Source organism: Xyrauchen texanus, chromosome 21, assembly GCF_025860055.1.
Source record: "Xyrauchen texanus isolate HMW12.3.18 chromosome 21, RBS_HiC_50CHRs, whole genome shotgun sequence".
NCBI lineage: Eukaryota > Metazoa > Chordata > Actinopteri > Cypriniformes > Catostomidae > Xyrauchen > Xyrauchen texanus.
In genome coordinates this window covers 7,695,668-7,715,482 of record NC_068296.1, presented here as the reverse complement: position 1 = coordinate 7,715,482, position 19,815 = coordinate 7,695,668, and the positions used below count along the sequence as shown (strand labels likewise).

The 19,815-nt window shown below is 39.5% G+C and overlaps 2 protein-coding genes across 2 annotated transcripts in view; one reads left to right on the top strand and one right to left on the bottom strand.

Annotated features, from left to right (window-relative positions):
* The first annotated feature begins 168 nt into the window (after positions 1-168).
* LOC127661527 (SS18-like protein 2) lies at positions 169-5,182 on the top strand. The gene is made up of 4 exons (XM_052152269.1): positions 169-401; positions 3,017-3,093; positions 3,171-3,252; positions 4,665-5,182. The coding sequence occupies exons 1-4, from the start codon at positions 333-335 to the stop codon at positions 4,731-4,733; spliced, it is 297 nt and encodes a 98-aa protein (XP_052008229.1). The 5' UTR covers positions 169-332; the 3' UTR covers positions 4,734-5,182.
* Positions 5,183-5,235: 53 nt separating this feature from the next.
* Positions 5,236-19,815, bottom strand: part of LOC127661526 (granule associated Rac and RHOG effector protein 1-like) — a 51,166-nt gene continuing 36,586 nt past the window's right edge. Inside the window, exons 4-14 of the mRNA XM_052152268.1 lie at positions 17,768-17,908; positions 17,558-17,653; positions 17,071-17,232; positions 16,286-16,444; positions 13,787-13,884; positions 13,378-13,503; positions 11,804-12,834; positions 10,516-10,681; positions 10,090-10,227; positions 9,458-9,536; positions 5,236-7,621 (exon numbers count right to left, since the gene is read on the bottom strand). Of these exons, the coding sequence (XP_052008228.1) occupies positions 7,292-7,621; positions 9,458-9,536; positions 10,090-10,227; positions 10,516-10,681; positions 11,804-12,834; positions 13,378-13,503; positions 13,787-13,884; positions 16,286-16,444; positions 17,071-17,232; positions 17,558-17,653; positions 17,768-17,908 (2,526 nt within the window). The 3' untranslated portion in view covers positions 5,236-7,291. The remainder of the gene's footprint in view (positions 7,622-9,457; positions 9,537-10,089; positions 10,228-10,515; positions 10,682-11,803; positions 12,835-13,377; positions 13,504-13,786; positions 13,885-16,285; positions 16,445-17,070; positions 17,233-17,557; positions 17,654-17,767; positions 17,909-19,815) is intronic.

Below are 19,815 nucleotides of genomic sequence, written 5' to 3'. Positions count from 1 at the left end.
ATCTTGTTTGTGTCCTTTTTATAATAAAAAAAAAATATATATATATATATATATAATATACCTTTGACGCCGTACAACCGTACTGTATGTAATACCACATTCATTCTGCAGGCGGCATCAAGACGCGCCAGATCTGAACAGCACAGAAGACATGACGTCATCAGTCAGCGACAAGACCAGTTGACCTGCGTAGAAGCACATTAACAACATTGTGAAATTCTTTAGTTCATCGTTGAGAGTTCGGGGTTTCTGAGCCGGGTTCTCATTTGGACGAGTTTGTCTATGAAGCTGAACTGGACTGTTTTGGTAGTGTAAGATTTTGAACCTGTAAAATGTCTGTTGTATTTGTTCCTAAGCGGCTGCGCGGAAAAGAGCAAATCAACCAGGAGACAATTCAGAGAGTGAGTATAAACATATACAAAATAACTCATTATTTACTGATCAATAATTTGTGAATGTGAAATTGACCAGTCACAATATTATAATTATTTACGGAGTATAAACCTACACATATGGCCGTGCGTGTGCTAAAATCACTATTTCTTTACATTCTGAGTCCATTATTTCTTTTTGTGGATAATTTAAATCGTTGTTTGTCGTTTTTGTGTGGGTGAATAGTGCCCTTTTTATTTTAAAATACCCAACAACAAAAACAATTGGTACGCCCATTATGGCGGATGTAGAAAATGATGTCCCGCCTTACAGGTTAAAGAGCCAATCACCTTTTAGAATCAGACATCACCTGTCAATCAACTCGGTAACGTGCATGCGTTTAGACCAGTGGTTCTCAACCTTTTTTGAACAAACGCCCCCCTGACCTCTTCATGATCCTCTTAACGCCCCCTGAAGTGAAAAAAACACTTCAGAAATACTATTACAGCCAAACAATTGCGACACTGATACCTGAAGCCTGAGTTTTTGGTAAAAAAAAAAAAAAAACTGAAACAGAAACAGAAGTTTCTTATTGTATTTAAACTACATGTAAAAGCCTCAAGTTGAGTAATATTGTGTTTGGAAAAAAATGCAAAAACACATGGATTGTTTGAAAGGTATTTCAAATGTATTTAGAAATTCAAACAAATTCAGGCTCACACAAATTTTTTTTAAGATGAACCAATCACGTGAACAATAACGTAACTAACCTAAATGGCCAATGAAAAAGCAGCGGTCGTTCGCGCACTCAATTAGGCAATATATACTAGGCTTCAAATTTGAATAGCCTACAAACGGTCATTTCTACCACTCTGACAGCTGCGGCATTTGTTTTTAGGCGTTGCTATGGAGATCATTTGCCGGTAACTAGCCGAGTGGGTTATTAGCAACATTTAAATATGAATTCATTAATTTGCACAGACATAATTTTATTTTACATTCAAATGAACATTGTATGAGTTGTCAGAGGCTTAAACGTTGTGATGAATAACAGTGAGTAACGTAGGGTGACCACCTGGCTATTGCTCTGTTGCAGGTCAGCAGACCTGATTTTGCGGGACACGAGGGAGAGAACTTAAGTTAATATTAATATACTAGGTGAATAACTGCAAAAGACAAATAATATAAAATCAATATTTATATTATTATGACTTTATTATTCCCATCGGCCAATTACACATTGCAGAGTAGAGATGCGCGGATCAGCTCTAACGTCACCCGAATCAGCTGTTAAAAACAAACTCACCATCACCAATGATTTTCTCCGATTAGATATCCGCACCCGATCATCACATTACAATTAAAATTCTCAGGGCCAGATGTACTAACGCTTTTGCGCCTACTTCAGGCGTATTTGTTTCGCAAAGTGCGCATAAAACCATGGCGAGGTATGTACGAACGTGACGCACCGAGATGAAAGCGCAGATTGCCTGTCGCAATTGAAAATGGCAAAATGCGCTTTTCGTGTCATGCATATGCATTCATGGGATGGACAAGGGGAAAGTGGGAGTTTCACATAAATAGATGGGAGGGAAGCGTAAACTGCGCCTAATTATGTATTCCGCGTTATGTACAGAAAAAGCCGGTGAAAGCGCCTCTATTTTGCGCTGAAAATTCTCCGCCTCTTAAAAGCATGTGTAACTTAGGAAGCGGCTCTCCTGGCATATCCTCCTGGTGAAGTGGCAGCAGTAATCCGAGCAAAACGAAGACATAGGCTAAGGAGAAGAGCTGAAAAGATTTTTGCGCAGGCCGCCTGTTGAGTACCTCTGAGTAACGCCCCCCATTTGTGCCTGAGCGCCCCCCTCTCTGCTGCCTCGTTCACACCGCCCCCCAACACTGTCCAAACGCCCCCTAGGGGGCAGTACCGCCCCCGTTGAGAAACGCTGGTTTAGACAGACCAGCTAGAGAAGGCGTTGTTTTTTATTGGGCGAAAGAAGCACAATTTACGATTGTAGTCATATTTTACTGCTGATTTGAAATATGTTCTTTGATCCTAATCTTGACCTATCGTTATGTAGATTTCTGTCTTTCCCCGTTCAAGTAGTAAGGAGTTGTACTTTCGTGCCGCTTTTATCCATAGAAAATAGCTGCACATTAGCGTCAACCGCACACACGGCCGAGTGGACTGACTTGCCGTAAATAAGCTTTTACTGGGACATCTAGTTTGTAAACAAAATGAACGAGGATTTGCTGACCGACTGAACAAGAGCGGGAATGCCGTTCGTTCAGTACAACATGTAATTAAATCTCGTTCAACAAAGGACAGAAAGGGTTCAAATTAATTCTGAATGTATTAAAGTAAATGGAGGGAGTGTCAGCGAGAGAGTGGAATATGGTAATGAAAAGCTAAATTACAAATCTTTTTGGTGCAAGAAACCTGGACATGAACATTATAATAAGTCATCAGGGAAAATAAAATGCAAAAGTGTAGAATGTAACCCCTTTAACATGACTTTTGCTGCCTTGCAAGCACTGCTATTTCCTGAAGGAAACGTATATCTGGTTTAAGTTGTGCATATTTTCCACTTTTGGGGTTTACTAAAGTTAGACTATTTAAATTCATTAATTGTTTTTTATTTCTCAGCTTCTTGATGAAAATGATCAGCTGGTCAGATGCATCACGGAATATCTACAGAAGGGGCGAGCCACCGAGTGTGTGCAGTACGTGCCATTTAATGTCTCTGTTCACATCAGATGCTTTAGTGCTTTGATGAAAGTACATACATTGTCTTTTCCAGATACCAACAGATTCTGCACCGGAACATTGTGTATTTGGGAACGATAGCTGATGCCACCACTGAAATCCAGCCTGATAAGACTGTGAGTTTGCTGCTGTATACAGCGTTGGTTTATTAGTTTGTTTTTCTGTTCACAAGAACACCGGTAACACGGTTAGTAGCAAATATGAAATAACAGTAGTGATAGGCCGTAGTACAGTGCCTATAGAAAGTCATCATAACCCTTTTTTTCCTCTTGCAGCCTGAAATAAAATCCCATTAAACAAAAATAAATAAATCCAGCTTTATTTTCACACTTTGCCTTACTACATTCAAGTAATGAAGAAAAAGCAACAGTTCCAAAACTTTTCATGCAACCATGGATTTAATACTTCATAGAGCTAGCTACCTTTTGCTTTAATAACAGCCAGCTGTCTTTCCTCAGCATCCATTTTCCCTTCAATCTTGACAGATTGCCCAGTCCCCACGGAAGAGAAACACCCCCACAACATGTTGCCACCACCATGCTTCACAGTAGGTATGGTATGTTCTGGGTGGTGTGCGGTGTTTGGTTTTCTCCAAATATAGCACTTGGAGTTCAGTCCAAAATGTAACATTTTTGTCATATCTGACCATAAAACCTTTTGCCACATGGCATCAGGATCCTCCAAGACTTTTCCAGAACAGGCTTCTTTCTTGCCACCCTGCCATACAGGCCAGCTTTGTGTAAAGCTTGGGAGATTGTGGTCACATGCACGGACCGATTAATCTCATCCATTAGAGCTTGTTAATCCTTCAAAGTTGCCTTTGGCCTTTTAATATCTTCCCTGATCAATGTCCTCCAGTCACGCTCATCCAGTTTAGAGGGACAGCCCAATCTAGGCAAGGTTTTGGTGGTGCCATGCACTTTCCACTTCTTAATAATGCTCTGATCTGTACTCAGAGGGATAGTTAAAGCCTTTTAAATCATTTTGTACCCTTCTCCTATCCTGTGCCTTTCCAAAAGATAATCCCTTAGCCCTTTTGAAAGACCTTTACAAACATGGTGAATTCTTAAATTCATTACCATGCACGACTAGTAATGTAATACTCATGGAGCAGCCGGCTTTATTTTGAAGTTATCAAAACCACTACGGTTGTCAGGTGGGGGTCAGTTAGCCAGGTATGTGATCTGAAAAGGGATTGTTTCACTAATCACTTATCCAAACCAGGTATTTTACCAATTAATTTGTAATAATGGTTTAGATTTGTACATGTTATTTTCACTTTGATGTTAAAGGTTATAATGTGTAAATACAGCTGGAAAAGATTAGATTTAATTTATTTACATTTCAAGGGTGTAATGTAACCAGTATTTTGGCAAGGCATGATGAATTTCTATAGGCACTGTAACATGCTGTTCTATTTTCTTTTTTCAGGTATTTTTAGTTTCCAGTAAATATTGTACAACGTTTATTTTTTGCATTGTTGTAGTTGTCCTTCATGTTTTTCTATTTTATTTTTTTACAAACACAGACTCCTTGTGAAAACATCACACTGGCAGCAAGCAAAGACCCTTCAGATGTTTCGGATCAAAGACATTAATGTTCACATCTATCCCGACTTTGGAACATTATTATGTACAATTTCATTTTTATTTAAAATGTGTAATAATTGTATGAAAAGAAACTCTTTAAAACGTTTATGTATATAACCTGGCCCACAAAGACTGCCATCATTTGTAAATGACCACACATTAAATATATATGTACAATGCCTGGCCAAAAACAAAATATTAAAGTATGCAACTTTTTTGGGGGAGCCAAGCAGTGTATTTGGTTAATTTGCTTTCAGCTATAAAGAGTGTAGTACTCTCAACTTTTAACAATTTAACACTGCAGATTCTCCCTCAATATCCCCCTATAAAAACACAGCATGCCCATTCATATCAAAGTAATACTAAATCCAGAATTAGATAGGCCTAGAATAGCCTAAAATGAAATGTTAGCTTGAGAAAAAACTGGGGGATTTTGTGGCCCCACATTTTGCATTTCTATTATATTTTTGCTCCAAATGTAAAAAAGAAATAAATACATTGAAAGCAGACTTTTGTAATGTTATATATTTATTTTTTGCATTGCTGGTACACTTGGAAATAATCAGTTGCCAGCTCTAGTGAACAATAAGCAACATAAGCCAAGCAGCCGCCCCTCATTTTTAAACTCCTTTAATTTTTTTTCAAGCCACTAGTAAACCATTTTGACACAGCTAAGAAATGTTGAGCGTTACAGTCCAAGGTCATTGTAGATGTTTTTTCTTAGGAAAGAAAATAAAAATTATGCCGCAACAGTTTGGGAGAAAAAACACAGGCAAAGCAACGAACCTACATTTTGATAGAACTATAAAAAGATATATTTATATACAGCAAACAATTCTCTGTAAACATGGTAAGTATGTTAGTTTTCAGAAAACATGGTCATATCATAAATACAGGCAACATTGGCATCGGCAAACGTCACAAAAAATTAACATTCTGGGCTTTTAAGATGCAGCCCAATACCACAGAAACCAAAGGAATCTGGGTAAAAAAAAAATAATCACCCCAATCCTACCATAACCATTTATTAGTGTTTATAATGGTGTATTTGGTAACCTATGCAGAAAGAAGATAGTTTAACTCTGTAGGAAAGAAAAAATGTGCTTCACATCTTGGGAAAATAATGTTTTACTTAATAATAAGCCTATATTTCGCTAACTTGTACAGTAATGGTAAAATGTTTAAGAAAATACAAAAATAAGATTAATACTGTCAATATTTGTACAAGAAATATATTGTATTTGAAAGGAATAAAATGTTATTTTTATTGTAAGTGTTAGTGTCTTTCGGAAGAAAGCCAATCGGAAAAGCAAAAGCGCATGGAGGATTATGACCATACAGATTTTCCCAAAGGTTTTATTTTTAGATATTTATAACTACTACTACTACATCTACAGCTCCCAAACGGCATTTCTTTACATTTCAAGCACCAATTTCCCCTTTCTAAACAATACTTTGGTTAGAGAAAATATCTGCAAGTGCTATTCAAAACAACATGGCACAAAGTTTACTTACTAACATCCCTTTTTTTTTTTTTTTTTAATCTGTCAGATGATGAAAAAGTAGTGTATTTCTTTCAAATTACACCTCTGCTATGATTATTATATTTCTGCTGAGCCTGCTCAAAGCCTCTTCATAAAAAGTAAATATTTATAGTTAATCTTTTTTCTCATTTTTGAGTCATTTACAAGCTATGGAACAGTTAGTTGAGAGCTGCATTCTGGCTCATCCGACATGAGATTTGGCAGTTACAGCTATTTAAACACAGTATCGTTATGGGGGCATGTCCGGTTATAGTACAAGGACACCCCTAAATCTTTGTAATGCGGCTGCAGTGATGATAACGCGCTATGAGTGAGCATGATGGCCATGCATATTGGGCGACACCACGTGTAAACGCAAACCCCGCAACACCACAGCAAGACTGAAGACTTCTAGAAAGAACTAGGCAATTTTTTTACAATGCACTTTGCGCTGTTGGCTAGTAGTTCCAGAGCGCGTTATGCTTTCAGTCGTGCGTTGGAAATCGGGCTGAACCGGCTGCCAGTGAAATGGTCCGACTTGCTTCGTCGAGCATGAATCATGCATTTTTATGGACAACGTGGAAGGCAGTTACGTTTGTTTGGGGATTTTGACACGCATCTGTGTACAAAAACTTTATTAACCACTACTCTAAATGCAAATTTCCCTATAAAAACATTAGAAATCTAATTTACAAGGTTGGAGTCTTGACCAGGGTCGTATCGATTTACGATACACTTTATACCAAAAGGTGAAAATCTCAACTAGGTTTCTACGAAGCCCCAGATGAGGGCCGTGTGCCAGCGTACGAGCCTTACAAAAATAATAAAATATCCTTCCCCCAGCCTTACATGTCTGAAAGTTTGATTTCCAACATCCCATGAACACTGAACACAGTGCCACATCATGCTCAGAACTCAAAGTATAAGTTGCCTTCAGATGGTTTATCTAGTTTCACCCACATCCTGAGCGTTTCTCAAACTCAAATACATAAAAACTGCCCATGGATAAGAAATGGGGCAACCTCTCCCAGCACAGGTCCAGCTCAGTACTGGTGCAGGTACGAGGGTCGATGCTCAGGTTTGAGTGGGAAGGTTTTAAAGCCTTTGCTCAGGATCTTGTGCTGGGAGACCTGCTGCTGCTGCTGTTGTTGTTGTTGTTGTTGTGTGAACGGGAAGCCAGAGGAGATCACAGAGGATGGAGGGCAGTCACTGGCTGTCGACCACACCGGAGACTGCAACATTTGCATGGAGTCGCCCCACTGGCTGGAGGGGATGGTCATCTGATAGAGGGAAGAGCTGGGATTGGGCATCATGTTGGAGTGGGAGGAGTGCTGCCAGGGGGCTTTAGGAGGCCACGTTTTAGTTTTACTGTCCTGTACAACAAAGAACGCAACATATATGAAGCTAACCAATGTCAACGTGCAGGAAACCCCAAACAGAAGTCAATGGCAAATAATACTTGGTGTTATTACAGTGAACATAAAAAAGCTAATTCAATATTCGGTGTGATCACCTTTGCCTTTTAAACAACACCAATTCTCCTAGGTACACCTGGACACAGTTTTTATTGGTTGTTGGCAGATAGGATGTTCCAAGCTTCTTAAACTATTTCGGCTGTCTCAATTGCTTCGGTCTCTTCATGTAATCTCAGACTGACACAATGTTCAGTGGGGGGTTTTGTTGGGACCATGACATCTGTTGCAGGGCTCCCTGTTCCTGTTCTTCTATTCTAATCTTTTCCATTTGCAAAAGTAATGTTTAGGAGTTTAAAATGTATTTTTCCTATTGACACACGAAAGCTAAAGATATAAATAACCATCTTAAGACAAATGCTTTTGTGAAACATCTTAGGTGCCTCAGACTTTTGCACTGTACTGTATAACTTGACACACCTGGTGCATCCCGAACGTCACACTTCTGCACTATTTTACGCCATTTTGAAGTGCGAGTAGTATATTCACACTGAAAATGCAACAAAAAGAAATGTACGACGAGTACCCGAATGATGCACTTTTTCAACCATCAAAATGGAGTGTGGAATGCAGGACACTTTGTGCACTCACCGGACATGGCTAGCCGTACATAGCAGAAGGGGCGGAGTTACCGGCGGATGGTGATCATGCAAAACAATTGTAAATAACGGAGAATGTGACAACTAGCGAAACTTCTGTGAAGACAGCACCTTACAAAAATGAGTTAAACGCTTTACCATCGTACCATGCTGTGTGAATATGTATATTATTGAGATGTACAGTACTGTGCAGAAGGCACATAAGACACTTCACAAAAACATGCATCTTAAGATGGCTATTCATATTTTCAGCTTTAGTGTGTCAATAGGAAATATACATATTAGAGTGCCAAACATTCCTTTTGCAAGTAGAATTAGAGATGTCCCGATCAGAGTATGTGAGCGGAGTGGGAGCGGCATGATTTTGCCTGGAGCAAGGAGCGTGTTTAAATAAATCGGAGCGTCATTGTTTCTCTCGCTCCAAGAGCACGCCACTAATGGTCCATCAAGGGCAAAACACCTGTTAACAGACCTTAATCCAATAATTCACCACGTGTTAAACACTATTGGAATGAAGGAAAGATGGAATTTCTGATATAACCAGAAATAATCAACTAAGTTTGAAGAATTTTGAGGAAAATAATGAATTGAATCCATTTTGGAATAAGGCTGTAACATAACAAAATGAGGAAAAAGTGAAGCGCTCTGAACACTTTCCGGATGCACTGTAACTGACATTTTCGTCAACAGTATGCCTTAAAATCATTTGCTTATTGTTCCCCAATCAAGCGTTTGTTTGTAATTTTGTTGGTGATATTAACACCGGATGTCTGCTTGAATGTGAATGGCTGTAGTCGTGGTGTTTTAAAGAGGAGGAATTTAAAGACTCAACTTTTCTAATAGCTAAAGCACTGCACACTATTTAAAAGTACTGCCACTAAAATATCAACACAAAAAAGAAAATAGATAAACTAGTTGATCTTATTAATTAACCATCAGGACTCATCCCTAGCACAAGTGATGCAAACACATCCGCTTGAGCTCTAAAATTCATGCTGCATCAGCAGAAAGAAACAATGGTTTGGGAAAGTGACACTCTGTGTTATGTGTGAAAGGGCTTTCTGTCAAATTTAATCTCTTGTATCATGGGATATGTGAGTGTTTATAAAAGCTGAAGTGCCATAAGTATTATGTATACCTGGTTACTGTCGTCACTGGTGTGGTGGAGTGGAGGAGAGGGCAGAGTACACACTTCCTGTTCACCACAGCTGTGTTTCCTAAAACACACTCAACATGAGAATCAACAGTACTGGGAGACATTAACAAACTAACTAGTTTCCTTTCAGGCTAACTTCTGAACTTTGTACTAAAGCACTTCTAATGTTAGTCACTTTTCTAATGTTCGTCACTTTAGAATGAATCACAATAGACTTGTATGGAGGACCACTTCTGCCAATATTCGGGATACATCTGTACATACACTTGTATTATATTAAAGACTGATATAAGATTTTGGTCATATCGCCAGCCTCTTAGACATTCATTCAACAGAGATCATTCATTCCCTATTTGACTTGCTCTGCCTTAAGTAGAAAGCACACCCCCTCATTACCACACATAAATAAAGAAAAAACATTTAATGTGGAAATATATACATTTGGAAAACATATACATGTAGAAATAAATACATGTGAAAATGAATTTATTTCTATGTTCACTTTTTCATTTTTGACATTTATTTGCAAATATATTTTATAAATATATTCTAATATTGGCAGACGTGGTCCTCCATACAATAGTGCAGGCTCAATACATATAAATGTTTGTTACCGTCTCTGCTTAACAGCTGCCACCAGGTCAGGCCCAGAAAACATGGAGAACAAGCTGTCCCCATTGGCTGAGGAGGCCTCATCACTCGAACTGGCTGAGTCACCCTGATTGGTTGACCAGCCACTGTTGACCGCCTCCCTGTAAAGCAAAAAACTAAGGTTCTTACTTATTACTTATGATCAATGACTGACAGTGTGAACTATGCTAGGTCATAGAGATTACCAAATCATAATTCAAGTAATTTACATGAAGTCTTGAAGGAACAGAAGCCTTCAGAAAGTCATGTGAACTAAATTATGACTGTTTTGGTGTTATGTCAAGAAACCTTGTCTAGCATTTTAAGTGGAGAATATGGCTCTTACACATCTGCTTCTTTGGTTTGACAATGTAGGCAATCCTCAACTTCGATTGGTCAGTGTCACTCACCCCTCACTGTAGTATTCTGGGTGTGTCCAGCCCCTGTGCTGGTCGTCAGGGTGGGGCCAGTTGCTGCGAGAGTTGCTGGGACGACGAACATGCTGTGCCTGCCGTTTCTGCTGCATGGCCTGATTGACCCCAGCGACATAACGCGCAAACTCTGGATCAGAGCCAACTGACAGAGAGAGTTTGATATCAGTTTAATCCCATTCTTTGTTTAAATTGTCCAGCACAGCAGAAATGCACAAAAGGTTTAGTCTCACACACACAAAAACCTGCAACACACTAAAGAGAGCTGCTGGACCACACTAACCACAATACACACATTTAAAAAAACAGCAGTGTAAAAAATATGGCTGCATCCCAAATACGCACGAAAGTGTGTAGCCTACTTTGCCAGTAATTAGAAAACACATACTTTCGCCCTTTATCGCATGCTGCTTGTATGGAAGTGTTAACATATAAACTGAATTCATTAACATAAAATTAATCACGTCATATAAAAAAAATCAATCATAAATATAATAATCAAGAGGGTGAGTTCTTATTAACTTATGGCACTTCATTTAAAGTGTTGCTTTACTTTAATGTACTTTTAATAAATTGTTCTCTGTAGTTTAAATTTTGTAGACAGGTGTGTACTTTATTATTAATGAGAAGGTGTGGCCTAAGAAAGGTGCATTTTCTGCCATCCTGAAGCATGGCCGAAGTGCATATTAATGGTGCAAAAGAACAAAGTTGCATGTGACCAACACATGCATTTTTAGTGTTTAAGACCCTGGCTCAGACTGCTCTTTAAAAATTAATCAGTAATTTATGCACTAATTGCCATTGGCTGATTGGTATTATAATCCAAATTGTAATCATGTAATCCATAAAATGTAAATAATGAAATTACTTGCATTTTTAAATGTAATCTGCTAGATTACAATTACAAGTACCACATTTTGTAATCTGATGCATAATCCAGATAACATTTAAACCATTACCACCACACTTGTGATACAAATCACAATATAGACAGACTTTTTATGGAAAAGTGACAACTTAAATATAATGTTCTTTTGAACTACAACAAATGCCCTAAGATTCTGAAGCAAACCTCAACTGCACATTTTGGACATAGCCTTCCCTCGGGCACCTTTGAAATACTATTTTCAATGATTTGAACTTGAAACTAATCCTAATATCACTTCTTTTTTCAGGATGGAAAGTATGCAAATTTAGATGCAGCCCATTGTTATGGAGCATTTAATCATTAATTCAATACCTCTTCATTCCATTGAATATCTCATACCTGCGGGGTCAAAGGGCATAGATTCTCCCAACACTCCAAACAGACTCTGCTCACTTTGATCTCGGTTGGGCCAGGTGTTGTTCCGTGGGCCCTGAGGGGGCTTGTGACCGAGCATCTCAGACATAACGCTGTCCATATATGTGCTGACCAGCCCCAGACTGTACAGGTCAGAGCTGAGGTCAGGCAGGCCCGGGGCAGCCCACTGAGACAGGGGCCCAATCGGGGAGAGACCGCCCCCCAAGGGGCCCTGGGGCCACTTACTGGGGCCTCTTTGCTGAGAGATTGGCTGCGTGGTTGGAGGCTGCTGTGAGGAGAGTTGCGGAGAAACGGGGGCAGTCTGCTGTACCTGGGGTTGAGGCTGCGGCTGGCCAATCGGCTGCAAGAGATGCTGGTAGAACTGCAAAGCTTGTGACTGCACTGGAATCTGCTGTTGTTTTGGTGTTGACGGCTGCTGCTGTTGTTGCGTTGACTGCTGCAGGCTTTGCGCCAGCGACTGCAAGGTATTATGGGATACCTGAGCCAGCGAGGTTGGTGGCGCCGTTCCACTGGCCGTTTTCAAGTCAGCCGCATTTGTGGACGCCACAGAGTTCCGCCTCTTCACCAGCGGAGATGCCTGTTGCGATTTTCCCATGTTGAAACCCGACAGGAAGTCAATGACGTCTTGCATCTCCTGGTCGGTGGGCAGGTTCATCCCCTGCTCATCAGATGCTGCTCCGTTTGCGATCTGCGCGTGGCTGGGGTCGGGTGTGCACGGCATACTGCTCATCTGCAGAAGGCTGTGTAGACGCCCAGGTTTGTCATCAGAGTTGCTGTTCAGGGCACTTCGAGATGGCGTGCTGGGGATTGAGTAACTGCCTCCTGCACTGGAGTTCGAGGAGGTTTTCTTGGTGAATCGTGAGGTGAGTTTGGAAATGGTTTTGGGGAGGCCGCCGGAGGATTTAGTGCTGTTGCCGGGAGGAAGATCGGCGTGGCTACCATAATCAGTAGTGTCCCGCTGCAGCTGGATCTGAATGGTGGGCAAAGCCTGTTCCCTGCACAAACCAATAACACCAGACAATTTAATTTTCAAGTTAAAAACAGTCAACACTGTTGAATGATAAATCATAAGTTGCACTTGCAGGGTTTTTCAGTTGCGTAAAATATTAACATGCACAAGATGGACTCCTTTGATGACATCTCTCGCTGTTTTTACAGCATCTTACACCATGAGCACCGTATTCCTATAGCGCTGTCAATTTAGTTTTAAAAACACCAACTTGAGAAACCTGCGTTTTCTTCAATTCCATTGCAATCTTTCTAGCTTTTTCGATCACAAGAACGTGTCCTGTGCAAACAGGCCCAAATTAAGATTTTTGGATTATTTAAACATTGCAGGTGTGTGTGTTCAGGGCCATTGTGAGGGGGCACATTCACTCGGGGCATGTGATGAGTGAAAGACTACTTATTAGGCTCAGGGGAGAAGGGGCCCACACAAAATATTTTGTCCAGGGGCGGTGTGAATTTAAGAGGATTTCCTTGGTGTGTTAGAACCAAGTCGAATGTATGATTCCCACACTAACGCTGATGACACTGACTTGCGCTCTTTCCAGCGGTGAAGGTCAATGACAGCCGTGTAGAGCACATCCACCAGGCCAAGGGTTTTCTCCGGATCCAAACTGCGCTGCAGCAGAGACATGGTGGCTGGATCCTCCTTCAGACACCTGAGAGACAAACAAGTCACTCATTACAATATACTTATTACAGGAAGAACCCATCTAAAATAACCATGGGTTAAATATCTTGCTCAAGGACTCAAAAAGTTGATTGAAAATAAATATAATCAAAACCACAGAACTAAACAAAACCCACAGGCAAACACGTTTACGCTCTTGCAAACTTGCAGCCACACAAGATCAGAATAAATCAATCATTGTCTGGATGACTGAGAATCAATTAATTGCTACTGTATGTGTGCAAAAGTTCAAATCCTACACATTTTCTCACCATGTGGAGGGAACTTGGATGACGACTCTAGATCCTTCAAGGCAGATCTGAGGCGCATAAGCTTCCTTATTCTCGATCTGAGCTGTGTCAACCACCACCTACACAAAACGACATCATATGCAGGTTTTATAAAGATCTACCTGGATGCTTGCAACCTGTTTTTAAAGTCATGAAATAAAAATTGCCCCATTTACTGTATTAATACACATCCTTGATGTTAATGTGCACGATTCATCAGAGCATGTTATTCTAATTAAAAACTTTATTTGTGACATCAAGCCCTCGCAAGCCCTAGGTATATCATGTGGAACCACTAATTAGTGCAAATAAATCCAGGCCCATGTGCATTCTGCATGTTCAAAGACACGAGGTTAGAAAAATTGGGATGTGTGCATTTAGTGCTCGTGCACTCTGCTGATGACGAGATTTGCGTCACGTGGACACTTCTGACCGAAGTATACTTTGGGCTTTGTTTCCAACCCTCACCTCCAACTACTTCCCATATAGAGACCATTTTTCACCATGCAATCAATTTTGATGCATTCAATAATTTATTTCTAAGAGAAAAATCACATTTAGGAGTAAAATGGGTTATGAATGCCATTTCACGTTAACTTTAACAAAGCCCCAGTGACCAATTTTTCACGACTGCATGTCAACAGAGCCATTTCCACCCAAAAACACAAATTAAACATTTCCCACCTTTCTTGAAAAGCAACGCCGAAGCTTCGTTTGAAAAAGGGAGTGTGTTTCCTATCAAACAGGAAGTGTGCTATTGTTATTAATAGTGCAGGTGTATCCTCATGACTAATCTAATGGGGAGTCTCCATGGAAACGCACACACTCTCACACACATACACACACACGCGCGTGCAGCGCCAAGAGGTCACGGCCCACACAAACACACTGCAAGGACAGAAACAATGTGATGGAAACAGATTTTATGATTCGGAGTTCAGTCCAGTATTATTTCATCCAATTTGTGTGTACCTGATAATCAAAAGGTGTGTTGCTCTGACATCAGCACACGAAACTAATACTAGATGATCATGGATCTGCAATAATGTCGAGTACATGAGATTAAACACAACATTCGCCTCATGGAATCTACAGTTGAAGAGGTCAGAAGAAATTTGGTGCGTAAGTTCTTTACAAAGTGCATCACATCCTTCACCTTGGCTGTTGTGACTATGCTTTCAGCTGGCACCAACGCCACATCCACACTAATCCATTTCAATTTAAACACTCCGATTTCAATGGATGGGAAAAAAGTAGCAAAATCAATGCGTTTTCAAACAAAAAGGAAACGTATGGATGTGCCACTTAAGGCATGTTCACACTAAATCTGTGACGAGTTTGCTGTTGAAGCATTTATTTACCCTAATTTGGCATAACCGTCATTATGCTCTTTCCATGGTGGTGATGCATTTTGAGGAGAATATAATCTGTTTTTAATGCAAGTGAGATGAGTAAAGAGCACTGTTGCATATTTATTTGCACATGTATTTTGCTATGAGTATACTCCAAATGGACTATTTTTATAATGCCTGGAAATATAACAAAAGGTATAGTGATATAAATATACATGGAATAATGTACATTAAGAATAACAGTAGGCTATATTATAAAATGGGATGCATAATATTAAAAAGAAAACACTGGCTCACAGTCTTTTCTTTATTTAAATTATTGTAATACTTTGTTAAATTATCTTTGCAATAAAAATATCAGTGTGGTTCTGCAATTCGTTTGTCTACAATACAACATTGCATGTAATTAATCTTTTTATGCGGTTTTATACTGCTTTGTTCTTGCTGTGAACAGACTGTAGTACTCTCAACTACATTTTTACATGTTTTACTATCTTTAAACCCATTTAGCAAAATTATGCAGATTTACCTCCAAATTCAGAGGAGAAAATGAAGTCTGCAGATTCCAGGTAGCAAATTATTCAGTGGAAAACAATTACTTGATTTTATCCATCGGGATCTGATTGAACTGAAAAGTTGACATTCTATTCCAATAACACTATGCTGGATTGGATATTATTGGATAATTAAAAAATTTTCCCAATTAAAGCACCTTTTGTTACATTAGAAGAAAAGTCATTTCAGAGGCAGATAAAGTTAACAGCATTTTGATAAGACTATGAACCTTTTCCACCTAGAAACAAAAGGTTGTTTATTTGTTCCCTTGCTGCTTCAATGAGCAATTCTGAGGAAGTTTGCAAGGTACACAGAAATAAATCTTTATAAGATACCCTCAGTGTTTTGTTTCAAGCACTGGAGTAGTGTGTAAACAACATACAGTATCCTTGAGCACAACTGTATATCCAGCTTTGTTGTCCGATTATTTTTTTGGTATCATCAATTTTAGATTTTAGTGCCCCTATAAGTTAAATAAACAAAATGACAGATGGTCGTTTGACATCTGAGTCAGACAGGCACTTCATGAATAAGTGGGAAGCTCCAGACTTTGATTCCACGCTGATGGACTCACCAATCCGGCCTGTCCAAACAGCAGTTGAACGGCAGTCTTGCAGGCTCCTCTCCAGCTGGAAGGACACACCTGACTCAGCACCTCTGTGACAGGGGAACTGTCTCCCACCACCACACCATTCTGATCCACTGCGTCCTTGATCAGCTGCAGCACTGCATGCTGGAAAGAAAAAAAACTCGAACTCAAAAAAAAAATTCTCTGCACAAGAGTGTTTCAGGTTCACTGAAGACAGTTTGAGGCTTTTTTTGTGAATTCTTGTTCTTGATAATCCTCTTTAGATTCTCAGTAAAGTATTAGTAATTTTTAAACTTCAACTTTTCTTATTTTAATTAGCATAAATTAAAAGCAGTACAAATACCTCCATGGTGTACACATTTAAATTATACAGTATATTTTTTTTTAACATCACAGTAATGAGAATAACATTTTGTTGCATTACGGTACAGAGAATTTGGGTGGAAAATGTTTTTGTCTTAAATTTGTATTCACAAAGCAAACCTAATATTGGTGGTCCCAAAAAAGGCTTCATTTTGCTATGGAACATATAATTCCTTATTTTCTTTTGATTGTTGTGTGCCAGACCTGCTCTTGAAAGTTTTTGTGAGATTCACCTGCCAGTGGTAAAACAAACAGCACAATGTGTGCAGGTTCCACCTAGAAGTACTCTCTTATTTGTGTAGCTCTTGTTAATGCCATCACAGAAAACACCTGAACTTCCTCTTGAGATTAATAAAGTATTATCTCTCATCGTCATTCACGAGTGTGTGCTTGGAGAGGACATGTACCGTTTTCAGCTTCAGGTTGTCTGATGCACTTTCGTTGAAGGAAACACCTCTGAGGAGGTGAGAGCCGATCTGAACGGGGATTGTGGGTAATTCACACTGGATGGCCTGAGATGTGGTGTGAAACCGGCCCGCCTGCTGTGCCTCAGCGTCACTGCAACAGCCCTGAACACACACACGAATAATCAAATACTCACAATAAATTTACACACAATAAAACTACATATTTTTTAACATTAACCAATCTAAATGACATCACAAACAAATAAAAGCATACACAAATCATGTGCCTCGATTACACACTACCAGACTGATACAAATCTTAAAAGGAAGAAATAGTTGGGGGTGGTTTAAATGGGAGGTTCTTGGCCAGAATAAGATGCAAAGTGGACTACACTTGATGATATCCAAAAGTATGACTCTTTGAGAGTAGTGAACACAAAGAAAGAGGAAAGGTAAAATGCTAATTTGCAGTAACCTAAAAACATACCTGCAATGCAGCTTCCACTGATTTGGGATTAAGGTGAAATCCAGCCTTCAGCGCATATTCACTGTGACCTAAAGAGTCCAACGCCACTTTATATGCCTAAAGGACAGACACACACACACACCTTACAAATGAGGTCAGTGGGTCAGGCAGACATGTAATTGAGAAGTAATTGAAAGTACATTATGTAAAAGGATGTTTGTGCAGGTTTACCTGTAGAGCATTGTCTATCTTGGCATTGAGTTCTTTAAGTTGGTGTTCAGGTATGGAGGTGTTCTGAGAACAGAAGAGCTGCTGAACCTGAATGCCAGACAGACTGCCATCTCGTCCTCTCTCCCTGAGACAAGCAGTCACCTAACACACACACACACACACACACACGCATCTATTTAACATACAAACCTGGGTTTCCTTCACCGATGCTGAATATATATGTTAAAGAGGACTAGATTTTTTATGTGAATGGTGTTTGTCTATGCAAAACTCACCACCATGATACATTTTTCATTCTCTACTATACCGAATGAATAAAAATGAAGCAAGAAGTACGTGAACCTTTTGGAATTAGCTGGTTTTCTGCATTAATTGGTCATAAAATGTGATCTCATCTTCAAAGTTACAAGTCTAGATAAATATAATGTACTTAAGCTAACAATAAACAAACAATTATAATCTTTCATGTCTTTATTGAACACTTATCATAAAACATTCACAGTGCTGTGGAAAAAGTAAGTGAACCCTTGGAATAAATAACTGGTGGATCCTCATTTGCCAGCAATAACCTCAATCAAGTGTTCCAGTAGCTGCAGATTAGACCTGCACAATGTTCAGAAGGAATTTTGGACCATTATTCCATACAGAACTACTTCAGTTCAGCCATATTCTAAGGATGTCTGGTGTGAACAGCCTTCTTGAGGTCATTCCACAGCATCTCTATTGGGATGAGGTTTGGGCTGACTGGTATACTCCAAAAAGTCAATTTTCTTTTTTAAGACATTCTGTAGTGGATTTACTTCGATGTTTAGGCTCATTGTCCTGCTGCATCAACCAACTGCTACTGAAATTAATTTTTTCCCTCGATGGTGACAAGTGGTCCAGGCCCAGCAGCAGCAAAGCAGCCCCAAATCAGCTCCCTGAAGTTGAACTGATAACCCATTGGTGTAATTAAATTTAAAGTGAAAATTTTGGTTAGTTCTCCCACATTACTTCACCGCTGGGATGATATTATGTTGGTATGCAGTGCCCTTTTTATGCCATACATTGTGCTGCTTGTTCTTCCAAAATAATTCAACCTTAGTTTCATTAGTCCACAAGACATTTTCCCCAGTAGCGATTTGGAGTGTCAATATGGTATTTGGCACACTTCAGGCATGCAGTAATATAAATTTTTTTTAGGAAAACAGCGGCCTTCTTTCGTGGTGTCCTGCCATGTACACCATGCCGGTTAAATTTCTTCTGTATAGCAGATTAATGAACAGAGATCTTAACAAGTTCCAATGGGCAGTGGTGGCTCAGTGGTTGAGGCTCAGGGTTACTGACCAGAAGGTCGGGGGTTCAAGCCCCAGAACCACCAAGATGCCACTGTTGGGCCCTTGAGCAAGGCCCTTACCTCCAGGTTGCTCCGGGGGGATTGTCCCTGTAATAAGTGTTCTGTAAGTCGCTTTGGATAAAAGCGTCTGCCAAATGCATAAATGTAAATGTAAATGATTCCTTCAAGTCTAGTTGTCCATCTAGGGTTCTTTTTTGCCTCACTGAGCATTCTGCGGTGTGCCCTTTGAGTCATCTTGGCTGGATGGCTACTTCTAAGATTAGCCACAGTAATAAATCTTCTCCATTTAAACAAAATTATTCAAAAACTGTGGTCAAATGAATATCTAATCTCTTCGAGATAACTTTAATAAAAACATAATAAAGATAACATAACAATTCATGACACTAGGTATTTTGAAATCTCTTTTTTGTGAGGCATTGCCCACGTCAGCAGATGCTTCTTGTGAAAAGCAAACTCAAAATGTTTGAGTGCTTTTTACATGTCAAAGTAGCTCTAACCAACACCTCCAATCTCAATTCATTAATTGGATTCCAGGTTTGCCAACTCCTTACTCTAGGTTAGCTTCTAATTACATCATTAGATTAGAGGTTCACATACTTTTTCCAACCTACACTGGGAATGTCTGAATGATGTATTCAATAAGTCCAAGATCAATACAATAATGTGTGTTTTATTAGTTAAAACAGATTGTTTTGTTCAATATTGTAAT

Excerpts from the sequence above, each read along its gene's own strand:
- LOC127661527 (XM_052152269.1), top strand. The coding sequence starts at position 333 with ATGTCTGTTGTATTTGTTCCTAAGCGGCTGCGCGGAAAAGAGCAAATC. Across the intron at positions 3,094-3,170 it reads CGAGCCACCGAGTGTGTGCA|ATACCAACAGATTCTGCACC; the intron begins GTACGTGCCATT and ends TGTCTTTTCCAG. Across the intron at positions 3,253-4,664 it reads AAATCCAGCCTGATAAGACT|ACTCCTTGTGAAAACATCAC; the intron begins GTGAGTTTGCTG and ends TTACAAACACAG.